General features: G+C 50.6%; 1 protein-coding gene and 1 long non-coding RNA gene across 2 annotated transcripts; one reads left to right on the top strand and one right to left on the bottom strand.

Annotated features, from left to right (window-relative positions):
* Positions 1 to 24: 24 nt before the first annotated feature.
* On the bottom strand, positions 25 to 4,757 carry LOC114502479 (tubulin gamma-2 chain). The gene is made up of 11 exons (XM_028519468.2): positions 4,478 to 4,757; positions 4,078 to 4,190; positions 3,726 to 3,893; positions 3,342 to 3,410; positions 2,889 to 2,968; positions 2,336 to 2,462; positions 1,633 to 1,719; positions 1,367 to 1,516; positions 792 to 944; positions 547 to 708; positions 25 to 422 (listed from the first exon to the last, which is right to left on the bottom strand). The coding sequence occupies exons 1-11, from the start codon at positions 4,524 to 4,526 to the stop codon at positions 225 to 227; spliced, it is 1,356 nt and encodes a 451-aa protein (XP_028375269.1). The 5' UTR covers positions 4,527 to 4,757; the 3' UTR covers positions 25 to 224.
* A 259-nt stretch (positions 4,758 to 5,016) lies between these two features.
* Positions 5,017 to 17,792, top strand: LOC118502220. Its single transcript, XR_004904923.1, has 3 exons — positions 5,017 to 5,143; positions 8,674 to 8,753; positions 17,064 to 17,792. It is a non-coding gene; the product is annotated as an uncharacterized LOC118502220 (long non-coding RNA).
* Positions 17,793 to 21,490: the final 3,698 nt, after the last annotated feature.

The raw sequence follows: 21,490 nt of genomic DNA, 5'->3' as shown, positions 1-21,490 counted from the left end.
ATAGTCACAGACCAAGCCCTGATCATATTCACAACCAAGCTTTATTATCGTATTAGAGGTAAATAGGCACATCGAGGGTCGGGGCATGGGCGGGAGGGAGTGTGGGTAGCTCCTGGGCTGGAGGTGCACCTAGAAGAGTTGCTGGTGAGGGCAGTTGGGGTCAGAGGAGCCAGCCAGCATGATGGGAACGATGCTCATGGCCCAGGGGGAGCAGAGAGGGGAAGTCACTGCTCCTGGGTGCCCCAGGAGATGTAGTCCGGCCGCGTGGCTGCGTGGTACTCGTCGATGAGCTCCTGCACGACCTCCCTGGACCTGTCCAGTTCATCAAAGTTCTCCTTGAAGATGTCCTCCTTGCGGAACTGCTCCAGGAAGGCCTCCCGCTTCCGCAGCTTGTCGTACTGCTGGCAGGAACTCTCAAAGAGCTGAAAGAGAAACATCAATGATGGCAGCCAGTGCAGGATAGGGGGCGCTGGAACAGACTCGGGGAGAATGGGGAAGGGGCGAGTGGAAGAGAGCAGCCAGGGAGGACCAGGAGACCAGCCTCACCGAGGAGATGCTGGTGTGGTTGGCCATCATGAGCCCGCTGACCCGGTGGGCAGAGGGCAGGTAGGGAGACTTCCTGGACAGGGCCACCTGGATGCTGGCCGGGCCCCAGGGGATGAAGTTGGCCAGCTTCCGTTCCCGGATCCTCTGCAGGCTCTTGTGGACCTGGGGAGGGCACAGGGGTGGTGGTGGTCGCCTCTCCTCTACCCCTGCAGGTTCCAGGGGTGGAACGAAGGGGCCTCACCTACCTGAGTGGGGTCCACCTCGCCCTGGATGATGTTGAGGATGGCGATGTAGCAGTGGTTGGTCTGGCGATCCCGGCCGGTGGACACCATCACGTTCTTGGGCTGCAGCAGCCGCCTCATGACATCCAGGACTGTGGTCTTCCTCACGCTGGCCACCTGAGGGGACAGTGGGCCACAGGGACCAGGCTAGCACTCAGGGCACAGCCCACAGACGCATGGACAGAGGACAGCAGGCCACACGTGTCCCCCACCAGACTGGGGGCAGTGTGGTCTCTTTGGGCCGTGTCTTTAGATTCGGGTCTATACTGAGCCTCTGCTGTGGGGTCAGGAATCGGAGCCGTGCTCAGCTCAGCAACCTCATGCCCTGTGCGGGAGCATGAGGAGGTCCCATAGTACAGCCCAGGCCCTGCAGGGAGCCGAAGGCAGCGGGGAGAGGAGAGCCAGTCAGCAAGGAAGTGGTACAGTCAGTGCTGGTCCCTGAGCACAGAGCCTGCTGGGCCAGCAGGGAGAAGGGAAAGGCCAGGTGGGCCTCCTGGGCCCAGGGGTAGTCGGGCCTGGGACACTGAGGCCCCTCTCACCGACTGGTCCGTGGTGAGGGGCGTGTAGCCCGTCATGAGGAAGTGGAGCCGTGGCGTGGGGATGAGCGAGGCGATGAGGCCGATGAGGTCGTTGTTCATGTAGCCAGGGTAGCGCAGGGTGGTGGTGCTGGCGGACATGATGGTGGACACCTGGGGACGGGGACGGCACACCGTGGGTGGGCCTGGTTGAGGGGTGTTCCCCTCTGCAGGCAGCACTCCAGTAGGGTGGGGCTCCACTCCACAGCAGCCCCGGAGTGGGGGCTCACCAGCTGGTTGATCTGGGAGAAGGACGGGTTCTGGATGTGCAGGCGGTCCGTGGCGATCCGGTTCAGGGCTGTGTTGTCCAGCACCACCTGCGGGGGACAGAAGAGGGTCACAGCACCTTTTTGAGGAGAAAGGGGGCAGAGAAATGAGTTATTAGCTTAGCCCCCTTCTAAACTCCAAAACCAGGAATTAAGTGTGTTAATTTAAAAGAAAAATACTGTGTCTGGGGCATCATGAGACACGTTTCTACCATCCAGTGCAGTAAGTAAATATTTGACTATCCCACGAGCCACACATGGTGCGGGCCTGCTCTGGAGATAACAGAGAAAGTAACGGGCATGGTCGTCCCCTCACCAGGTCACCAGACTAGTGGCGGGAGCTTGACATTAAATACAAAACAACAGAAAAGGATAGTTACAGCCTGGAATATGCGCAAAGGCACTTGACTTTGACTTGAGTGGCCAGGAAGGTTTGTACTAAGAAAGTGACGCTGGGGCTGAAAACTTAAGCACGAGCAGGCATTCATAGGCTAACTGGAGACACGTTGGGGACTGTAAGCAACTTGGGATCAGGTGCTTATTTCGTAGTTTGGGGCTCCAGGTAGGGCTTTGTGGGTCCTCTCGTTCCCGCGGCTGGGGCTCAGGAAGGGCAGGTGAACGCGTCCCTCCGGTGTGGAGGGAGGGACGCTTCCTCCTCTGTGCTCACCACACAGTCTGCGTTCTGGGTCAGCCGCTTGAGCGTGAGCAGGGAGTTGTAGGGCTGGACCACCACATCGCTCATCTCGTCCTGGTTGGGAAACACTGAGTAGGTCTGCACCAGCTTCTTGGGGTACCTGGGAGTGAGCAAGAGGGAGCGGGCAAGGTAGCACAGTGAACCGAAGGACTCCCACCACTGTTCATCTCTGTCTTCCCTGGGGGTAACAGGGGCCATTGCTTTCCAAGTGCCACCAGGTTTGTATTGCAAAAGGGTTTGTGTAAGAGGGCAGAAGCGAGTCTTCTGGGCACAGGAGCCAAAAAGCAGACGCCTAAAGCATCAAACCCTGTAGGTCCCCTCCTCTCCCTAGGTAACCCCCCATCCCCCCAGGGAACTCCTGCTTCCAAGGTGCTCCCTAGGTGGCCAGACTCTGTTCCTTCCTAGGACTCAAAGGGCTAGTTGCAGGCCTTCCAGTCCAAGAGAAAAAAGTGAGCAAAAAAAAAAAAAAAAAAAGACATCGCCCAGCAAGCTCAGGCTAATACCCTCTCTCCAAACACAGGCTTACCTGTCATTCAGTCGCTCAAGGAGGTAGGAGCCCAGGCCAGAACCGGTCCCCCCTGCGATGGAGTGGCACAGCACAAAGCCCTGCACGGGGAGGGGAGGGGTGGGGAGAGAGTCTCCAGGGCCCCGGGGAGAGGCTCTGGGCTTGTCTCACTCCCCGCTCCCAGCACACTCCGTCTCAGGCCTGCCTCTGTGTCCACCCCGGCTGAGGCTCCTCGGGAAGAATGACTCATATCTGAGAAGCTGATGCCAGCCAGGCTGGGATCTCCTTGAAGACAAGGACTGGGCCTTATTCACCTCGGTGTCTCACGTCTGATGCTCAATAAATTAGGTCTGACTTGAACTGCCCCCCTCCCACCCCCTGTTCCAGGCCACCTGCTGACCTCCCCCGCCCCCCCCCCCCCGCACTTGTGGGCTTTTTTGTTTTTTCCTTGCCTTCAGTGGGGCAGAACCTCACCTCTAGGCTGTCGCTGCCATCTGCTTCTCGGTCGATGATGTCAAAAATATCTTCGTGGATTTTCTCACCCTGCATAGAGACATGGGGAGGGAGGGTCAGGATGAAGGTTCTGGAGAGCATCTCCTTCCAGCACCAGGGACCCCACCCAGGGACGCTGCTGCCATCCTCAAGGAGAGCTGCAGCTGGGGCCCTCCACCCAGAAAAGCTGCTTTGCAAAGGATTCGCACAGTTTGCATAAACCTCTCCCTGGCTGTCCCTCTTGTTAGGGTATTGCTTTGTCTGCTATGATTGTTAATCGGGTCTAGTTAGATTCCCAGGCTGCTTTGAGCCGGCCTTACCTAGGGGAGAGGACATCAAGGGTCTCTGAGATGGCCACCTGAATACCTGGGAGAATCCACTGGCCCAGTTGTTGCCAGCTCCTCCTCCGTGCTCCGACAGGTAGATGTTCTCTGGGTTGTAGAGCTTGGCATAGGGCGAGTTGAGGATGGAGTGGATCACCCGGGGCTCCAGGTCCAGCAGCACAGCCCTGGGGATGTAGTGCTCATCGTCCGCCTGTGAGCGGGAGTCCAGGAGGGCGCCCACTCAGCTAAGGCCAAGTCCACCATCCTCCCAACTCTGGCTCCTGCTCCGCCTCCCTCCTCGAGCCAGCCACCCTGGCCCCTCTGCCCAGACAGGGTTCCCAGTACCGGGCCGTTGCCCTTCCCTTCAGGCCTCCTGGCCAAGTCGCCGGGAGCACCTGGTAGAAAAAGACGTCCTTGCGGTCAGTGCCCTCGGTGGCGAATTCCTCCACGATGCCCTCGGGGCTGATACCATGCTCGGCGCACAGCTGTTTCCAGAACTCGAACCCAACTGGGGGATGGGGAGAGATGCCTGGTTCTGCTCGAGTCACAAGGCCCCAGAAGCCCGGGGTTAGGCTCACAGGCTGTCCCAATCAGAGGCTGGATCCAAGACGCCTGGCCTGGGAGCCGTGACAGCCCTGGGCTGGAGGCGCAGCTCCGGGTTTGGGGCTCGTTCATCATGCGCAGTAAGGCAGGGGTCATGGGAGGAAAAGGGGAACTGGAGGATGCCAAGCGCTTGGGTGGGACCCGAAAGGGCAGAACCGGAGACTGGAGGGGCCCTGGCGCACGCTCGCTCACTCTGGTTGCCGCACTGGCCCAGCTGCAGGGTGATGATCTCCCGGGGCATCGCTCTTCAGACGCGGGCGTTCCAGCCCGGTCCAGCGGGAGTCACGACACAGACGAAAGCCTGGCAGCCGGACGCGCAGGACGTGGAGAGCGCGCTCTCTCTTCGTCTTTTGACGTGGGCGCTCGGTCTGCGCGTGTGCAGTGCAGGTCTCCCGGCGGCCGGCGGGCCGGGATGCCCAGGTTGGGCATCATTTTCACCAAAACACTTGCAGCTGGAATTCGGCACAGGCGCAGAGTGAGGCCACGCCTTCCCGCTAAACTACCTAGCTCCGCGCCTGCGCGATGAGACTAGCTGGGGCTGCAGGGTAGCGACTCCGGTGCTGGGGAGGTGAGCGGAGGGGCGGGGACAGCGGCCCCGAGGTGTGTTGTCTGCCGTGCTGTGGAGGCTGGTGAGTGACTCTGCTCCAGGGAGGGGCTGCAGTCAAACCAATTTTCTTTTCTCTTTTTAATTTTGAATTTTTAAATTAAATATTTGTAGCACAGAATTTACCATTTTAATCATTTTTGAATGTATCATTCTATGGCAGAAAGTACATTCACATTATTCTGCAGCCCTCAGTACCACTCATGTCCAGAACTTTGTTGTCTTTACAAACTGAAATTCTGTTCCCACAAACAGTAACTCCCCATCACCACTCTACTCTCTGTCTCTGTGATTTTTTTTTAAGATTTTATGTATTTATTTTTTTAGAGAGGGAAGGGAGGGAGAAAGAGAGAGAGAGAAACATCAATGTGCAATTGCTAGGGGCTGTGGCCTGCAACCCAGGCATGTGCCCTGACTGGGAATCGAACCTGCGACACTTTGGTTCCTAGACCGCACTCAATCCACTGAGCTACGCCAGCCAGAGCTATCTCTGTGATTTTGACTGCTCTAGGTACTGCCACAGGTATCAGAGATCACACAGTATTTGCCCTTCTGTGTCTGGCCTATTTCTCTTCCCACAGTGTCTTCAGGGTTACTCCATGTTGTAGCTAGTGTCAAATTTTCACTCCTTTCTGAGGATGTATAACATTCCATCGTGTGTGTGTGTGTGTATAATATATACATACACACATATATATTCTCACATTTTGTGTTTGTGCGTTCATCTGTCAACAAATACTGGGGATGCTTCCACATATTAGCTATTGGGAATAATTCTGCTATGTACGTGGGTATACAAATGTCTGAGTCTCTGCTTTCAGTTCTTCTGGGTCTATATCCAGAATTAAAATTGCTGGGTCATGTGGTAATTTCATGTTTAATTTTTTGAGGAACTGCTGTGCCATTTTCCACAATGCTGCACCATTTTACATTCCCACCAGCAATGTATTAGGGTTCCAATTTCTCCGCATCCTTGCCAGCAGCTTCTCTCTCTCTTTCTTTTTTAGTAATAGCCATCCTAAGCCCTGGCTGGTGTAGCTCAGTGGATTGAGTGCAGGCTGCAAACCAAAGTGTCGCAGGTTTGATTCCCAGTCAGGGTACATGCCTGGGTTGCAGGCCATGACCCCCAGCAACCGTACATTGATGTTTCTCTCTCTCTCTCTCTTTCTCCCTCCCTTCCCTCTCTAAAAAATAAATAAAATCTTTTTTAAAATTATTAAAAAAAATAAATAATAGCCATCCTAATGAGTGTAAAGTAGTATCTTATTTTGGTTTCCATTTTAATTTAAATTATAAAAAGCTTGAAACATACACGCGTGACTTTGTATTTTTTAAAATATTTTATTTATTTATTTTTAGAGAGGGAAGGGAGGGAGATAGAGAGAGAGAGAGAGAAACATCAATGTGCGGTTGCTGGGGGTTATGGCCTGCAACCCAGGAATGTACCCTGGCTGGGAATCGAACCTGGGACACTTTGGTTCCCAGCCCAAGCTCAGTCCACTGAGCTACGCCAGCCAGGGCTGACTTTGTATTTTTACTATATATTTTTGTTTTGAAATTATATATCAGTGGTATCAGAATGTAATCTTCTTTTGTAACCTGCACTTTTCACCCAGCATTAGGTTTTTGTAATACAGCATTGTTGATATCTGTAGGCTTATTTCATTCTTTTTAACTGCTTTATAGTATTTCGTCGGATAAATAAAACCAATTCATCCTATTTCCACACAGGGGCAATTTAATTGTTTCCACTTACTCCCTGCCACCTCGGAGGAGTACAGGATTTGTTCACTTGTGAACGTGAAGGAAGATATTCCCCCTAGATGGTTTTCACTCCCCTCCACCCGCATCCGCCCTTGGGTTGTCGGGTCTTAATTTTTGTCAATACCATGGCTGCTCAGTGAGGTCTTTTGGCTGTAATTTCCAATTGCGATCACAAGTGAAGTTGATTCTATTTTCTTTAGAATGCTCTAATGAATATTTTCATTAGTGACATTCGGAATTGCCTACTCATGTCCCTTGCCCATTTTTCTGTTTATGCAAACAAAGTGATCCATCTTTTCCTTCTGTCTTGCCCTTGTTGAAGAATCCTTCCCCTCTCCCAGCATCATAAAGCTGAGTTTTCTGTGCCTTCCTCCAAAAGCCCTGTCTTGGTTTCGCTTGGTCCCTGTAGGTCTTTAGTTCATTTGAATTTATTTGGAGGCCTTCTGTAAGACAGGGATCTAGTTTATCTTTTCCATGTGGACAGCCGGTTGTCACCCAACCAATGATTGAAGTGTTGTCTCCTCCACCTCCGGAACATTCCGAGGCCCCCCCCCCCCCAGCCCCTGACGTGGGCCCGCCTCTGGCCTCTGGCGTCTGGCCCCTCTTCCACTTGGCTGGGCTGTCCGTCCCCGTCTGGCTGGCTTTCTCCAGGGGCTGCTGCAGAGGCGCTGGCGAAACCGCCACCGCCAAGAGTCACGCTCAGACGATGTTTTTTGTTTTCTCTTTTTAAGAGAGCTCGGCCGCCTTCTAGCGCTGGCCGCCAGGAATCCTCTGGGCTCCTTTAGAAGATTCTGGCTTGCCCCACGCCCACCCCCTCCCCAGCCTCGGCTCAGTTTCCCGCCCCTCACCCTACCCAGGCTTCCCGCTCTCGTTTCCTGAAGATGCCGAGCCGCCCCCTGCAGGACCGGCTGCTTCGCCCTTTCAGGGAGGTTTGGTTGCACCCTTTGAAGTTTGAGGGTGGGGTGCACACTCCACCGTTAGCCTCGCGGCACCCCTCCCGGGCCAGAGTCGCTCCTCCAGGGCTGGCTGTCCTCAGAGGCTGTGCCAGGCCCCTTTCTGAGTGCGGCCAGGTGAAGAGGAAGGCTCTAAAGATGAGAGTCAACTTGCCAGGCCTCCCCCCTCCTGGTGAGTCTGGACCGGCTGTTCGCTTCCTGGAAAATAATAAGCTGGAAGCGGCTTATGGCCACTTGTGAAACACAAGAGTTTAATTCCAGCCTTTTCTGAGGATGAATAACAGTGCTTTGCTCCTCCTCCTGTTTTCCCAGATGTGGGAAACGTCCTTCCATCCCAGTTTATGGGCGAACAGGTTAGAACGTGTGGATTTCTCCGAGCTGGAGAAGTTGCAGAGTCAGTTTCCTCCGAGGAGCCACCTCTGACAAGCCGAAGGCTCCTCCTAGTCTGGAGAGGGGGGCGGGGGACGGGTGCTGGGGAGGGCTGCTCATGGACATCAGGAGAGCAGAATGTGAACGCTCCTGGTTATTAGCAGATGGACGTGTGTTTTCCATTTCTGCTGAGAAATGACCATTCGCATCTGTTAATGACGGGAGACCAGCACACAGCTCGGTGCCTGAGGCATCAACTGTACTCGGTACATACGAACTGTCACCGTGATTATCACCAGATGCAGTAGGAACTGAAAGATAGTTGGGCTGCTGTTACAGAGGAAGGCGCTCATGCAGGGTTAAAAGCAAAATGAGTGGTTGCTTTAAACACGTTTTTAAATATGAAAACCTACGTATTTGTCAGGATCCTACAGATTCGGCTTTAGATCTGACTTCATGGAGGTTGAGCAAAAGGCCCAGGTTCATGATCTTTCTAATGGGTTTCAGATCCAGGGTCTCAAGATCATTACCCATGATGATTGAGCGTTGAGTTTAATTTGCTTGGCTCCATATTCTGTGATAATGTACTGGGATGTGGCATTCTTTTGTATGAAGCCTTGGCCTGCTTCTAATATAAGTGTAGCATTTGTAAACTAACACGTTGGGTAAATGTCTTAAGCCTTTATTTGACATTCCAGGGTGAAAAGACATTATTTTGGCTGCGCCTTCATTTCTGGCTTTTCCTGGGCACCTGGTCTGCCGTGTTTCAGGAGCTCAGGTACATTGGGCAGGAAGTGAGGCAGAGGTGTGCGGTAGGGACATGAGGGTGTGTCTCAGAGACTGGGAGGAAGAAAGCTAGTTAGAGCAGTTTTAGACCCTGAGACTGGGATCCTATGGCTCCAGGGAGTTTAACTTTCCAAAGGAAGCCCAGGAAAGATTGAATGAAGGTGAAGAGCTTCAGCTCTTTACTGGAAGGTAGTTACTGATATGCTAAGTTCACACTTTGGTCATGAAATAGAACACAATGAGGGTATTTTGTTCTGTGTTCCTTTCTTTTAAAAAACTTATTTCTTTATTTTTAGGGTGAGGGGAGGGAGAAAGGGAGAGAAACATCAAAGTGTGGTTACCTCTTGTGCACCCCCAACTGGGCATCTAGCCCGCAACCCAGGCATGTACCCTGACCGGGAATTGAACCAGCGACCCCTTGGTTTGCAGGCCGGCACTTGGTCCACTGAGCCACACGAGCCAGGGCTGTATTGTTTTCTTAAGGAATAGGAAAAAGGAAATAAGCCCAAGAGCAATTTTGTTTGTGGTCATTTGCTCATTCTTTCATTCATTTATTCCGTACCTTTTTACTATGCAGAGTGCAATAATAGGAGCTGGGGAAGTAGAGGTAACAGAGCCAACTGCCCATGGCCTTGAGGAGAAGACACACGGCAAGGTTAGCACAGAGTGCAGAGTAGAGAGCCTAACCCGAGGGTGGGCGCAGGGAGAGGCCAGAGAATTGGGAAAACTTTTTGGAGGAGGTGGTGTCTGGCCGAGTCTTGCATGTCTGGTAGGAACTGACCAGGCAGGGAAATGCACAAGGGTACAAAGCGGTCAGAAAAAAAACCAACACTCAGAAAAAGATGCATAAAGGGAATAAACAGTTTAAGAGAAATAAAAAGTATATAAAAATATGCTCAGCCTTCCTAGTAATCAGAAAAATACAGATTTAAGGCAAAAAATTAGATAAGCAAAATGTAAAGTTGATGATACCTAGTATTGATGAGGACTCGGAGCCATAGGTGCTCTTCTGCCCTAAGTTTTACAATGGCTGGTGGTCATATAAATGGGTATATTCTGGAGGGTGAATTGGCAGCTCTCTTGATGTGTACAATGTACATAACCTTTGGCCCAGGAATTGCCTGGGTCCTTGATGACACGAGATGCTGGGACACGTTCACAAAGATATTTGTACAGGGGTGTGTGCTGCAGCAGCGTTTGTGATGGTGGGAACCACGCTAGATGCCCACGTGTCCACCAGTGGGGGTGTGGCTAAGTCAGCCTTATATCCCCATTGAGGAATACAAAGGGCCATTTGAAAGAAACACAAGGTGGGGCTCCCCTCGGCCTGCAAAAGTGGCCAACACAGGGCAGCTGAGAAAAACAAGTTATAGCACAATATGCACCATCTTATCCCTTACGACAAAACAAAAACACATGTATTTTTGAGTGTGAATGAGAGGAAATAGACATGTGTGTGTGTTCAAGGAGCTGATGGCATGGAAGCGGCAGCACGTCTACATGTGTGCAGGCTGGAGACGGAAGAAGGTACGTTGAGTTTCGGGTGAACTGGACATGGACACGTCAGCAAGCGCCAGACCTGGCCTTGCAGGATAGGAAGCTGCTGGGGAGTCCTGCACAGGGCTGGGACGGCTTCAGATTTGCATTTCAGAAAGCTCCCTCTGGGATCCCGGAGAAAGGCACAGGCTCAAGTGGAGCAGGAGGCTAGGTGACCAGCCGTGTCTGAGACGAAGAGGGCCCTGTGCAGGGATGGAGAGGAGCGGACAGGGTCTAGAGACACGGAGTGGAGAGAGTCTGCAGGAGGTAAGATGACTGCACGTGTAATAGGGTTACAGGGGAGGGGAGAGTCAGAGCTGACAGATTCCCTCTTGGGACGCTGGGCGAGGGTGGAGACATTGCCTGAGACACAGGGGATTTAGAAGGAGCGTGCATGCACAAGTTGAGTGTGAGACACCGGAGGCATATCCAGGTGGACGTGAGAGGCTGGCAGGCAACAGATACACAGGCCTGGAGCTGAGGAATGAGGTCTAGGTGGAGAGCCAGCTGTACCCGAGTGGCAGTTAAAGCCACGGGCATGCGTAAGGTCACCCGGGGAGAATGAGCGCTGTGGGGTGGCCCTGTATTGGAGGAGAACTGAAATAGGACCTAATGGAATACAATGCTTAAGAGGTAGGATGGAAGACTGTATTGCAAAGAGAAATATAGGAGCAAGCAGGGGAAAAAAAAACCAAAAGAAACACTAATGCGTGTCAGTGAGGGTCGATTGCTTACCCTCTTCTTTTCTGGCAGAGCCTGGAGTTTGTTCTGCTTTTCACCCTTCTTCCAGCACAAAATCCTCATCAATCCAAGCTGACTATGGTTATCACAGTTTCCTGGTCAGGGGCTGATTTAAGAGCGGACATTTGACGCAATTCAGGTCAATGAAATGCAAGGAACATTTTCTGGGGGCTTCTGGAGACGGCCTCCTCACTGGTTAAAATAGACGCACGGGAAGAGACACACTCTTCTTGTTGCATGTTGTCACTTTGGCATATGGCACCTCAAACTGCTGCCACCATCGCCTTTTAACTGTGCAGAGAGCATCTTGGGGAGGGAGCCTCTTGCTAGGGGTGGTAGAGCAGAAAGACGGGGAGCACCCGGGTCCCTGATGACACTGCCGAGACGTCAGATGACCCAGCCCTGGGGCTCCCCATATCTGGACCTCTTAAACTGTGGGATATATTTTTTTCTTACAGTTTAACCCAGTGGTTTTCAACTGGTTTGCCACCACAGTACACTGGTGTGCCGCAAGACTGTATAAAATATGCAATACCTGACTTTTTCGTCAGGGGCACTGACCTTTTTACCTTTAGATTGTCAAATAAAAACATGACAAAGCTGTGCGCAGCGGCAGCGTTGAAGCCAACGAGGTTTATCTGAGGAGCGATGATCGCTAATTGAAAGGAAACAAAAATGACAACAGAAAACACCACAATAGCCGTTCAGTATGAAGGAATCCAGTGTATACCTATTTTTTGTCAGCTTGGCGAAAAATATATTTTTGTATGTGCAGCAGAATTTTAGTAATTCGTTTGGTGCCATCTCATGTGCCATGAGACGAAAAGGGTTGAACATCGCTGGTGTAAGCTGTTTGGTTTGGGCTCGCAGCTCAAAGCGCAGCCCTAGAGAAGCAGACTGCGGAGGCCTTGGGGCGGGGGTGGGGGGGGAGAGCTCGGAGGAGCCAGTGGGTTGGCCTCTGAGGCTGCAGGGAGACGAAGTGAGAGGGAGACCCCAAAGGAGCCTTTGGGTGGAGGGAGGATATGGTGACTTCGGTGACGATAGTGACCCTGGGCCATGAGAGGAAAAACCAGATTCCAAAAGGTTACTTAGCCTTATACGTAGTTGGCACTAATGGAATCATATTTTATGATTTGAGGAATCATAAAATTGAGACGTGAATGGAAAATAACGAGGTGAGCGGGGACTATACAGACTTTAAAACCAGGGTTTTAATCTGGGGCCACAGACCTCCTCCAGTGTATCCATGGCTACAGTTCAGGGATCCGTGAGTGCTAATTTCTCAGTCACCTCTAACTGGAATTTAGCCTTTCCTTCCGTTAGGACTAAAGGCATCACACCTCGGTAGCATTAGCAGTACCTGCGACTATGCCACCTATAAAAGTCACAGCTGCTTTAATATCACATCACAGTTTGATGCCTATGTTACAAAAAATTGTTTATAGTCACCACTACTTGAAAACACAGGGTGTCCTTGCCTTGGCTGGGTAGCTCAGTTGGTTAGAGCATCATCCTGATACCCTAAGGTTGCAGGTTCGATCCCTGGTGAGGGCACATACAAGAATCAACTGGTCCCTGGCTGGTGGGGCTCAGTGGATTGAGTGTGAGCATCAGCCTGTGAATCAAAGGGTCACCGGTTTGATTCCCAGTCAGGGCACATGCCTGGGTTGTGGGCTGGGGGCGTGTGAGAGGCAACCACACATTGATGTTTCTCTTCCTCTTTTTCTCCCTCCCTTCCCCTCTCTCTAATAATAAAATAAATAAAATCTTTAAAAAAAAGATTGAACTGGTGAATGCATAAATAAGTGGAACAACAAATTCATGTTTCTCCTCAATCTCTCTCTCTCCCTCTCTCCCTCTCCCACTCTAAGATCAGTAAATAAAAATTTTAAAAAATATAAGTCAACAAATAAAATTTTAGAAAAAAAACCACAAGATATCCACTTTGAGATTTTTTAATTTTAGTGCATTAATAAAGGACACACAAAAATCAAAGAAAGAAGCACATGCATTACTATGTCACAACTTAAAAAAAAAATCTATTGTAACAGCTGTATTTCAATATAATTGATTTCCATGGTAATTCTATGTAGATGGTTGTACGCATTCAAAAACATTATCTGCCAGACTGCCAAAGACATTCCTGATGTGAGAAAAGGTTAAGAACTCCAGCGCTGGGGCAAGGAGCGCTGGGGCAAGGAGCGCCAGGGAGGCGGGTCCACCAGGAATGGGCGCGTAGTGTGTGAGGAACTCGGCCCTTTGCAACACTGGACAGGGGCCGTGTTGAAACGCTGAAGGGGTGGAGCGGGGATTTGGAGAGCCGAGGTCCCTGAGGATGCTGGAGCTGTTCGGATGCGGGGCTCAGGTGGAGAGATTAATACAGGAAGGAAACTTTTCCCACAGTAAAAGGGAGGAAAGGATGGGTGTAGATAAAAATAAGTGTTTTAGCGGGGTGGGAGTGCAGGCAGGAAGTTGAGGGGGCTCTGCCTGGTGGCTTCTATTTTCACCGTGAAGTAGGAGTGAAGTTGTCTGCTGAGGGTGAGAATGGGAGGGGAGGCAGGCGGTGAGGGCAGGGAACAAAAGAGGGGGCTGACCCCTGGCAGGCAGAAGGACTGACTACCAGCCCAGCGGAGCAGGGAGGTGGGGCAGTTAGAGACCACCAGTTGTCATGGCAACAGTGGGTGAGGGTGTGTGTGTGTGTGTGTGTGTGTGTGTGTGTGTGTAGGAGTTAGGGCAGAAAGTCAGCTAGGGGCGGGGCTGGAATTTTACCAGGAGGTTAGGGTGAAGATCAGGAAAGAAGGAAGGCTGGATCAAATTGTCCAGGCTGCGCGGAGAAGGACGAGAAGCTAGGAAGGGCTGATAGCTGGGGAGAGTGAAGCCAGCCGCAGGGAGAACGGGACAACGGGAATGAGAAAGTGGAGGTGCGGGAAGCGGTGGTGCAAGAGGGAACCGGTCAAGTGTAAGGGTGAGGAGCAGTTGGTGGGATGGCAGGTGCTGAGGCCTGTCCACGTGGTGTGGGTGACAAACGGAGGCAGTGAAGGGCATGAGAGGGGAGGAGGTCAAGGAACAGCCAGTCCAGCCAGGACCACCCTTGTGGAGGTCCAAGTTATCTAGGATGAAGGTGAGGCCTGGGGCGGGGAGAAGGTCTGAAGATCATGGGAGGGTGGAAGCAGGCAGACTGTGGGACACGCGGTGGTGGAGTGTGGTGGTGGTGGTGGTGGGTAACACGTGCCTCTAGGGGGGAGGGCTATTGCAGTGAGGTCAAATAGTAATGGTTTAAAAGTAGCAGTAAGAAGATAAAAGAGTGCCTACCCCTCCATGCTCCTGCTGTGTAGCCGGGGCTTCAAATAACAAACAAAGAAACCTTCCCTTTGGTAAAGAGGCCGGAGAGAACCAGACACAAGCTAGTGCAGTGGTTTCCATCCCCAGAAGACGGTTTCCCCCCACGTCCCACCCCAACCAAGGGGCATCTGCAAACCAGCAGAGGCCTGTTTGGTTGTATCACAATGGTGGGGGAGGAGGATACTGGCATCTGGCACCTGGAGAGCTGAGATGCTCAGTGTCCTGCAGTGTACAGCAGGGCCCCTTATGGTGACGAGTTGTCCTGCCCCCAAATGCCAGTAGCACATCTCATGCACTTTGTGGATGAGGAGATGAGGGTTCAGAGAGCCCAGATGTATAATGTTTTGGAGCTTCTATAGTCTTTTTTTTTTTTAAGGTTTTATTTATTTTTAGAGGGAGGGGAAAGGAGGGAGAAAGAGATGGAGAGAAACATCAATGTGGGTGAGAAACATTGATCGGTTGCCTCTTGCAGGCCCCCAACCAGAGACCTGGCCTGCAACACAGGCATGTGCCCTGACCGGGAACCGAACCAGCAACCTTTCAGTCCACTGGCTGGCGCTCAATCCACTGAGCCACACCAGCCAGGGCCGCAGCTTCTGTAGCCTTGCTATTAAGCTCTGTGTCTCTGTGTTATAGACAGTGTTGGTTATCGAATCCAACCCCCTTTCCCTCTAATGACAGGTCTGTGGTTGCCACACTTGTGGCCAGGAAGATGTGAACATAAGCCATGGAGTGGAACCCCTGGGAAAACGTTTCTGAAAGGGCAAGTGTGCAGCCAGATGCCCCCTTTGCCCTGCTCTCTTCGTGCCGCTCGGAACTTGGTTCGTGAGTGCAAAGCCGCGCACGGGAGGCGGTGGAAGCAAACAGAGAAAGGCCCTCTCCCTCTTCATAGTCTCCTCACATCCTTTACATGTACCTTCCAGAAAAGTACCTTTTGGAAACATAGGAGCGTTTCTGTCGTCTCCATTATTTGCTATATTTCTTTGTGTAGAACGGAGCTTCTGCCTCATTGCCCTGTGCAGTAGGATGTTGATTTATTGGCAGTGCGGCGACAGCGTGCGAGAGCTGGACGGGACATGGGGATCATTATTAACGAGGCCTTCCCAGCCTCTCCCCCTTGCCATTCGCAGAGATGTCGGGCACCCCAAGGACAGGGAAGGGAAGAGGCAGTTTGCTGGGGGGGATGGGGCGGGGGGGGGGTGGTGGCTGCCTGGACGCTCTGGTGACAGACCAGCACCCATTTAAGCACCCTAGTCTATTTCAGCTGTTCATTTGACGAATGAGGAAACGGAGGCTCATTTCTTTTTCCTTCTTTAAACAGTTTTTATTGTATTTTTTCATTACTATTTTGTTTCCTATATGCCCCTCCCCCTAAGGCTCGGTTTTTTTTGTTTGTTTTTTAAATGTATTTGCATTATGTATGCATAATAGTATTATTGTGCACGGTCTGTATTTTCCTTCCTTTTGAAAGTTGTGTTTTTCCCCTCCCTCTTACAGTAAATATGATTTCTGTTTGACTCATGATGTGTTTGTGTCGGCGCTCTCGTCACAGGTCTTTTCCAAGGTCCCGTTGTCCCAGCCGTTTGCGTTTCTGTGTCTTCACAGGTGGTTTCTCTGATGCGATTCAAAAATGCTTCCACTGTGATAAGAGATTGTGTTTTCTGCTACCGCTTTACTATGTTGTTATATTTAATAAGTAGATCTCTTTCAGCATCTGGGATTATTATTACTTTATTTCTTTTTAAATAATAGTTTACTTTTTATTGTATTTTTCCATTATCATTTTCTCCCTTTTACCCTCCTCCACCTCCATCCTCCCTTCCCCCTACTATAATTTTATATTTATATATGTATATATGTGTGTATATATGTATATAAATTTTGGTCCATTTTGACTACTGATGTCAGTACCTCTCTCCAGCTGTGCGAGGTTAGTGGGTTTGGCTAATTGAAACCACTTAGGAGCCCTGGCCAGTGTGGCTAGGTTGCTTGGAGTGTCATTCCGTACACTGAAAGGTCGCTGTTCGATTCCTGGTCAGGGCTCATGCCTAGGTTGCAGGTTCAATCCCCATTCAGGGCGTGTGCAAGAGGCAACTGGTCCATGTTTTTCTCTTTCTCTCCCCACAGCCCCCCGTCCCCAGCCTTCCCCTCTTTCTTGAATGACAATACAATAAAACTTAAAAAAAAACTTTTAAGGAAATTATTAGAAAGTAACTTTGGCCATGGTTTTAGTTTCCTGCTCTCCATCACTTGGTGAAACCAACAGCAAGCCCCGAGAGCAGTTCTGTAGCAGTCTCGTTGGAAATGGGACGGTCTGGCCATGACGGGTGTGGTTCAGTGGGTTGGGCGTCGTCCCGCAGAGTGGAAGGGTCCGGGTTTGCCATCTGGGGCACATGCCTGGGCTTCAGGCCCCATCCCGGGGTGCTGTGCATAGGAGAGGCAGCCAGTCGCCGGTTCTCCCTCTCATCTCTCAGTCACATCTCAGATGGATGTTTCTCTCCTCTTTCTACCTCCCTCCCCCCCGTCTCTAAAAATGAATGAAACCTTTAAAAAAATTGGAAGATCTAGCCCTATATTCACCGTTTAGCATTTTTTTATGAATGATTTTTTTTGTTTGTGTTAGAGCTCTTGTTTTCTTAGTCCTCCCTAGCCTGCCTGCCCCCCTGGCTCCTTACCCCTTCAGGTTCTGACTTGGGCTGTGGACCCTGGGCCTCTGCAGGTCTGTGACGGTGCTGAGATGTCTCCAGTGAAAACGGCGAGTGATAGAAGCGAGTCAGCAAGTGTGTTTTCTGGATGGACCAAGACCCAACAGGTTGAAACAGTGCTCCTTCTGTTGAATCAGCCTGTGATCACACAAGCGAGGAACCCGGGAAACGAGCAGTGCCCAGCTCCCTCGGCTGCGGCAGCGCCGGAGGGCCCGTGGCTCCAGGTGCTCTTTGTTAATCACGCGACAAGCAGGCATTCTCACGCTGTTCCCGCGGGTGGGGATCAGAGCCGATTTAATCTTATCTTCCCTAATCTGAGTTGACAGCTGTGTGACGCGGGCCCTCCTCCTTGGCAGATCTTAGAAGTGTTTGAGAGTGCACAACATATATATTTTGTGCTCTGGGGCCTTTGCTTTGTCAACATAGATTTGTGTTTTGAAAGGAAAAAGTAAAGTCGTGCTTATTACAGGAAACCTGAGACATGACTGTACAAAGAAAACCCCAAGGAATATAAAAAGAGGCTACTCGAACTAATAAGTGAGTTTAGCAAGGTAACAGGATACAAGACCCATGTACACACGTCAGTTATATTTTCAATTAAAAATTTTTATTACTCATTTATAAAAAATGGTGGTAAAATACACATAACAAAAGTTACCATTTTAACCATTTTAGGTGTGTCGTTCAGGGGCATTGAGTCCACCTCGACACTGTTGTGCAACCGTCACGGTGTCTTCTTAACTCACAGAATTTTTTATTGCTAAGCATGTAGATACACACTCATACATGGGAATATACAGTGAAGTCTTATATATTACCTGCATTTCTTTAAAAAAATTTATTTATTCCCCTGGCTGGTGTAGCTCAGTGGATTGAGCTCGGGCTTCGAACCAAAGTGTCGCAGGTTCGATTCCCAGTCAGGGCACATACCTGGGTTGCAGGCCATGACCCCCAGCAACCGCACATTGATGTTTCTCTCTCTCTCTCTCTTTCTCCCTCCCTTCCCTCTCTAAAAATAAATAAATAAAATCTTTTAAAAATTATTTATTTACTTTTAAACAGAAGGGAAAGGAGGGAGAAAAAGAGGGAGAGCAACATCAGTTTGGGAGAGAGACATTGATTGGCTGCCTCTCGCATGCCCTGATGTGGGGACCTGGCCCACAACCCAGGCATGTGACCTGACTGGGAATCGAACTGGCGACCTTTCTGTTCACAGGCTGCTGCTCAACCCACTGAGCCACACCAGCCAGGGCGATATTACCTGCTTTTCTACTTCAAGACAGAAAAATGTTTCAGCACTGAGTTATATGTATAACTGACTTACCAGCCAGTCTGGATGTGGCAGCATCAGATTTCTCACACTTCCTTGGGAAGACAGGAAAAAACCGAATACATTTGTTAATGGTAGATGACAGTTCATCCTATGCAAAATAACAACCTCAACCAGGTTACTCACTTTAAACATTACAACATCAAAACATATTTGTTGTAGTAAATATAGGAAGTATAGGTAAGCAGAAATACAGGAGGAGCCCTGGCTGGCGTAGCTCAGTGGATTGAGCTCGAGCTGTGAACCAAAGTGTCACAGGTTCAATTCCCAGTCAGGCCACATACCTGGGTTGCAGGCCACGGCCCCCAGCAACCACACATTGATGTTTCTCTCTCTCTCTCTCTCTTTCTCCCTCTCTAAAAATAAATAAATAAAATCTTCAAAAAAAAAGAAATACAGGAGGGACTGATAACTGCCCTTTTAGGAATTCTTAACTACCCCTTCCAGTATTGCAGGATTGAAACAGTACTGGCTGGAGTGCAACGTGATTGTAAGCCACAGTCAGCAGACTTCAGTTTCAGTAGCATCTCAGGGTTAATACTGAGCTCCTGGCAGTAACAAATCCGTAGGTTTTACTTCTGGTTGTGTATGAAAAGAAACCTTGTGATGCATTGATGTTTCATGTGTCCGCGTTTCTTTTTTTCTCCTCCTGCACGATGTTTGTCAGCTGCTTCCGTGTGCGCACGAGTGTACGGCGCAAGGGTACGTAGCGTGTTTTCCGACCTTTGAATCGGAAGAGACTTAATTTTACCAAGTGTCATTTCCATGCCCCGGCGATCGCCAGACTGGGATAACCCAAAAGCCTGATGATAAGAGTCTGGCTTCCATTGAATTCGAACGAGAGGAGGCAGTGCCAAATGGGGAACTGCCAGCGCACGCTCCTTATCGGTCCGGTTCAGGGCTGATGTTGCGCACGCCTCCCCGGAATGCAGCTTCTGTGCCCTTTTGGAACGCGTTCCCCTCTGAGAACAACAGGCTCTTTGATCCAGGGGCCCAACGCCTCATTTTCACAGACCCCGCGATGCCCCAGTCAGTCACGGGTGCCCCCTCCTAGTCTTCCTCCTGCAGTCACGTGACAGGGTATTTACATTAACACATAAACAACAGAGCGAGGCATTCTCCAGCCAGGAGATATCTTGCTCATCTTTGTTGTCTGCAGCATTTATCACATTGCTTGGATCTTACTAGCTTCTCAATAAATATTTGTGGAGTGAATGAATGATGTAACCAAGGCCTAGGGACAGGAAGTGACCTGCCTCAGATCACACACCTAGTTAGGAGCTGATAGGTAGTTTATGATAACATTTTAATTACATTGCCTTGCTTGAAAGCACATGTCGAGAGGCCAGAATTTGGCTGGGTCTTGGAGCAAAACCCTGGCACCAGGTTATTCACAGACCGGAAGTTCATGTGGTGGTCGGTCCACAGCATCTAGAGTCGACTCGGAGCCCTGGCTGGTGCAGCTCCATCGGTTGGTCATCATCCTGCAAAGCAAAAGGTCACCAGTTTGAGTCCCCGTCAGGGCACGTGCCTGGGTTGCGGGTTTGGTCCTGGTTGATAGGCAATCGATTAATATTTTTCTCTTTGTTTCCTCCTCCCTTCTTCTCTTTCTAGAAATGGATAAAGTTTTTTTTTTTGAACCTCTTACAAAGCAAGAAAAAAAAAGAAGAGTTGACTCTGAGGTCCATCTCAAGAGCTTTTTTTGGTACCTTAAAGTTTTGCTTTTCTTGCCAATGCTCTGCCAGTCTGAATGGCGGGGACATGTTTGTGGGATGGAGAAAGCCGTCTTCACTGAGAAAGGCTAGAAGGCAAGAAGTTCCTAATCTGTGGAGTGGCAGTGAGACCTCTCCCCACCCTGGGGTCCACAGACCCTCGATCATGTTCACGATCAGTCTTGGTTGGAAACACGTAATTGTTTTTGGCACAGGCTGGGGAAGGCTTGGTGGCATCCCTGTGTGTGTGTGTGTGTGTGTGTGTGTGCATGTGTGTGTGTGATATGAACACTTAGCCCCGTGCCAAGACCATGGCTGTTGTTGTGGTTGTTGTTTTGAGGCAGAGGGGATTGGAGGAGGATATTAACACGAGAACGCCAGCTCGGGGACAGCTGTGGCTTTTGAGGACTGTGATCTGGCGGTGAGGGTCCCTGAGCTCAGCAGCACTGACCCAAAGATGTGCGCCAGGGAGGCGTGGCCCAACCGACCTGCTGGAAGTCCTTATCGTCCACTATTTCAAGGTGCCATGGCGAGCATCGGACTCACCTGACTTGCCTCCATGGCCATACGGAAAGGTATGTAAGGTCTGGGCTGGATCTGTGTGTAGGGGCGTACTGGTGTGGGCAAGGGGTGGGGCCCGCCTCCCGCCTCCCTTGGTCATTATGAATCTGCTGCCTCAGCCGGGTGGACCGGTGCGGACAGCACCTGCTGGACCTCAGGAATGAGGTCGATCAGCTTTTTAACCCAAATCTTCTGCAGGCTTTTATGCGTACGGAGAACAAGTAGGGAAGAATGAAGCTTAAACTCTCACTCTTCTGACTGCCTGGGTTTTTTTTTTGAGTGCCATTATTTCTTTATTCTTTAATTTCTCAATTACAGTTGACATTTAATGTGCCACCATGTGTTTTATGGGTGTGTGTGTGTGTGTGTGTGTATTAGAGAGGGGGGAAGGAAGGGAAGGGAGAAAGAGAGGGAGAGAAACATTGATTGGTTGACTCTCATAAGACCCCAACTGGGGACCTGGCCCACACCCCGGGCTTGTGCCCTGACAGGGAATCCAACTGGTGACCTTTTGGTTTGCAGGCCAGCGCTCAACCCACCGAGCCACACCTGTCCAGGTGCCATCATTTCTTGACATCAGGAATTAGGTTGGGGTGTGAAGGGTGGGCTTTATGAGCCAAGAACCCCTTGAAACTTTTTTCAAACTCATGTTTTTATTTTTCTGAGGAGGTTCATAGCAGATTCTCAAAGAGATCCACGAAGCAGTAAAGACTGAGAACTATTGGTGTAGGGCGAGCAGAAGGCCGGCATGCAGTTACAGGGGCCTTATTCACGTGACAAGGGTATGAATGAATGGAGTGTG

This window comes from Phyllostomus discolor, chromosome 8, assembly GCF_004126475.2.
Source record: "Phyllostomus discolor isolate MPI-MPIP mPhyDis1 chromosome 8, mPhyDis1.pri.v3, whole genome shotgun sequence".
In the NCBI taxonomy this organism is placed as follows: domain Eukaryota; kingdom Metazoa; phylum Chordata; class Mammalia; order Chiroptera; family Phyllostomidae; genus Phyllostomus; species Phyllostomus discolor.
The sequence above is the reverse complement of the archived record's forward strand: the minus strand, read 5'-3'. Positions and strand labels throughout refer to the sequence as shown.

What these genes read in the sequence shown, in the direction of transcription:
- LOC114502479 (XM_028519468.2), bottom strand. Translation starts at nt 4,526, where the DNA reads ATGCCCCGGGAGATCATCACCCTGCAGCTGGGCCAGTGCGGCAACCAG. An exon ending in CCCAGAACGCAGACTGTGTG is followed by an intron (nt 1,720 to 2,335) that starts GTGAGCACAGAG and finishes TGTCCCCCGCAG; the next exon opens with GTGGTGCTGGACAACACAGC. An exon ending in GCGAGGTGGACCCCACTCAG is followed by an intron (nt 709 to 791) that starts GTAGGTGAGGCC and finishes TGCCCTCCCCAG; the next exon opens with GTCCACAAGAGCCTGCAGAG.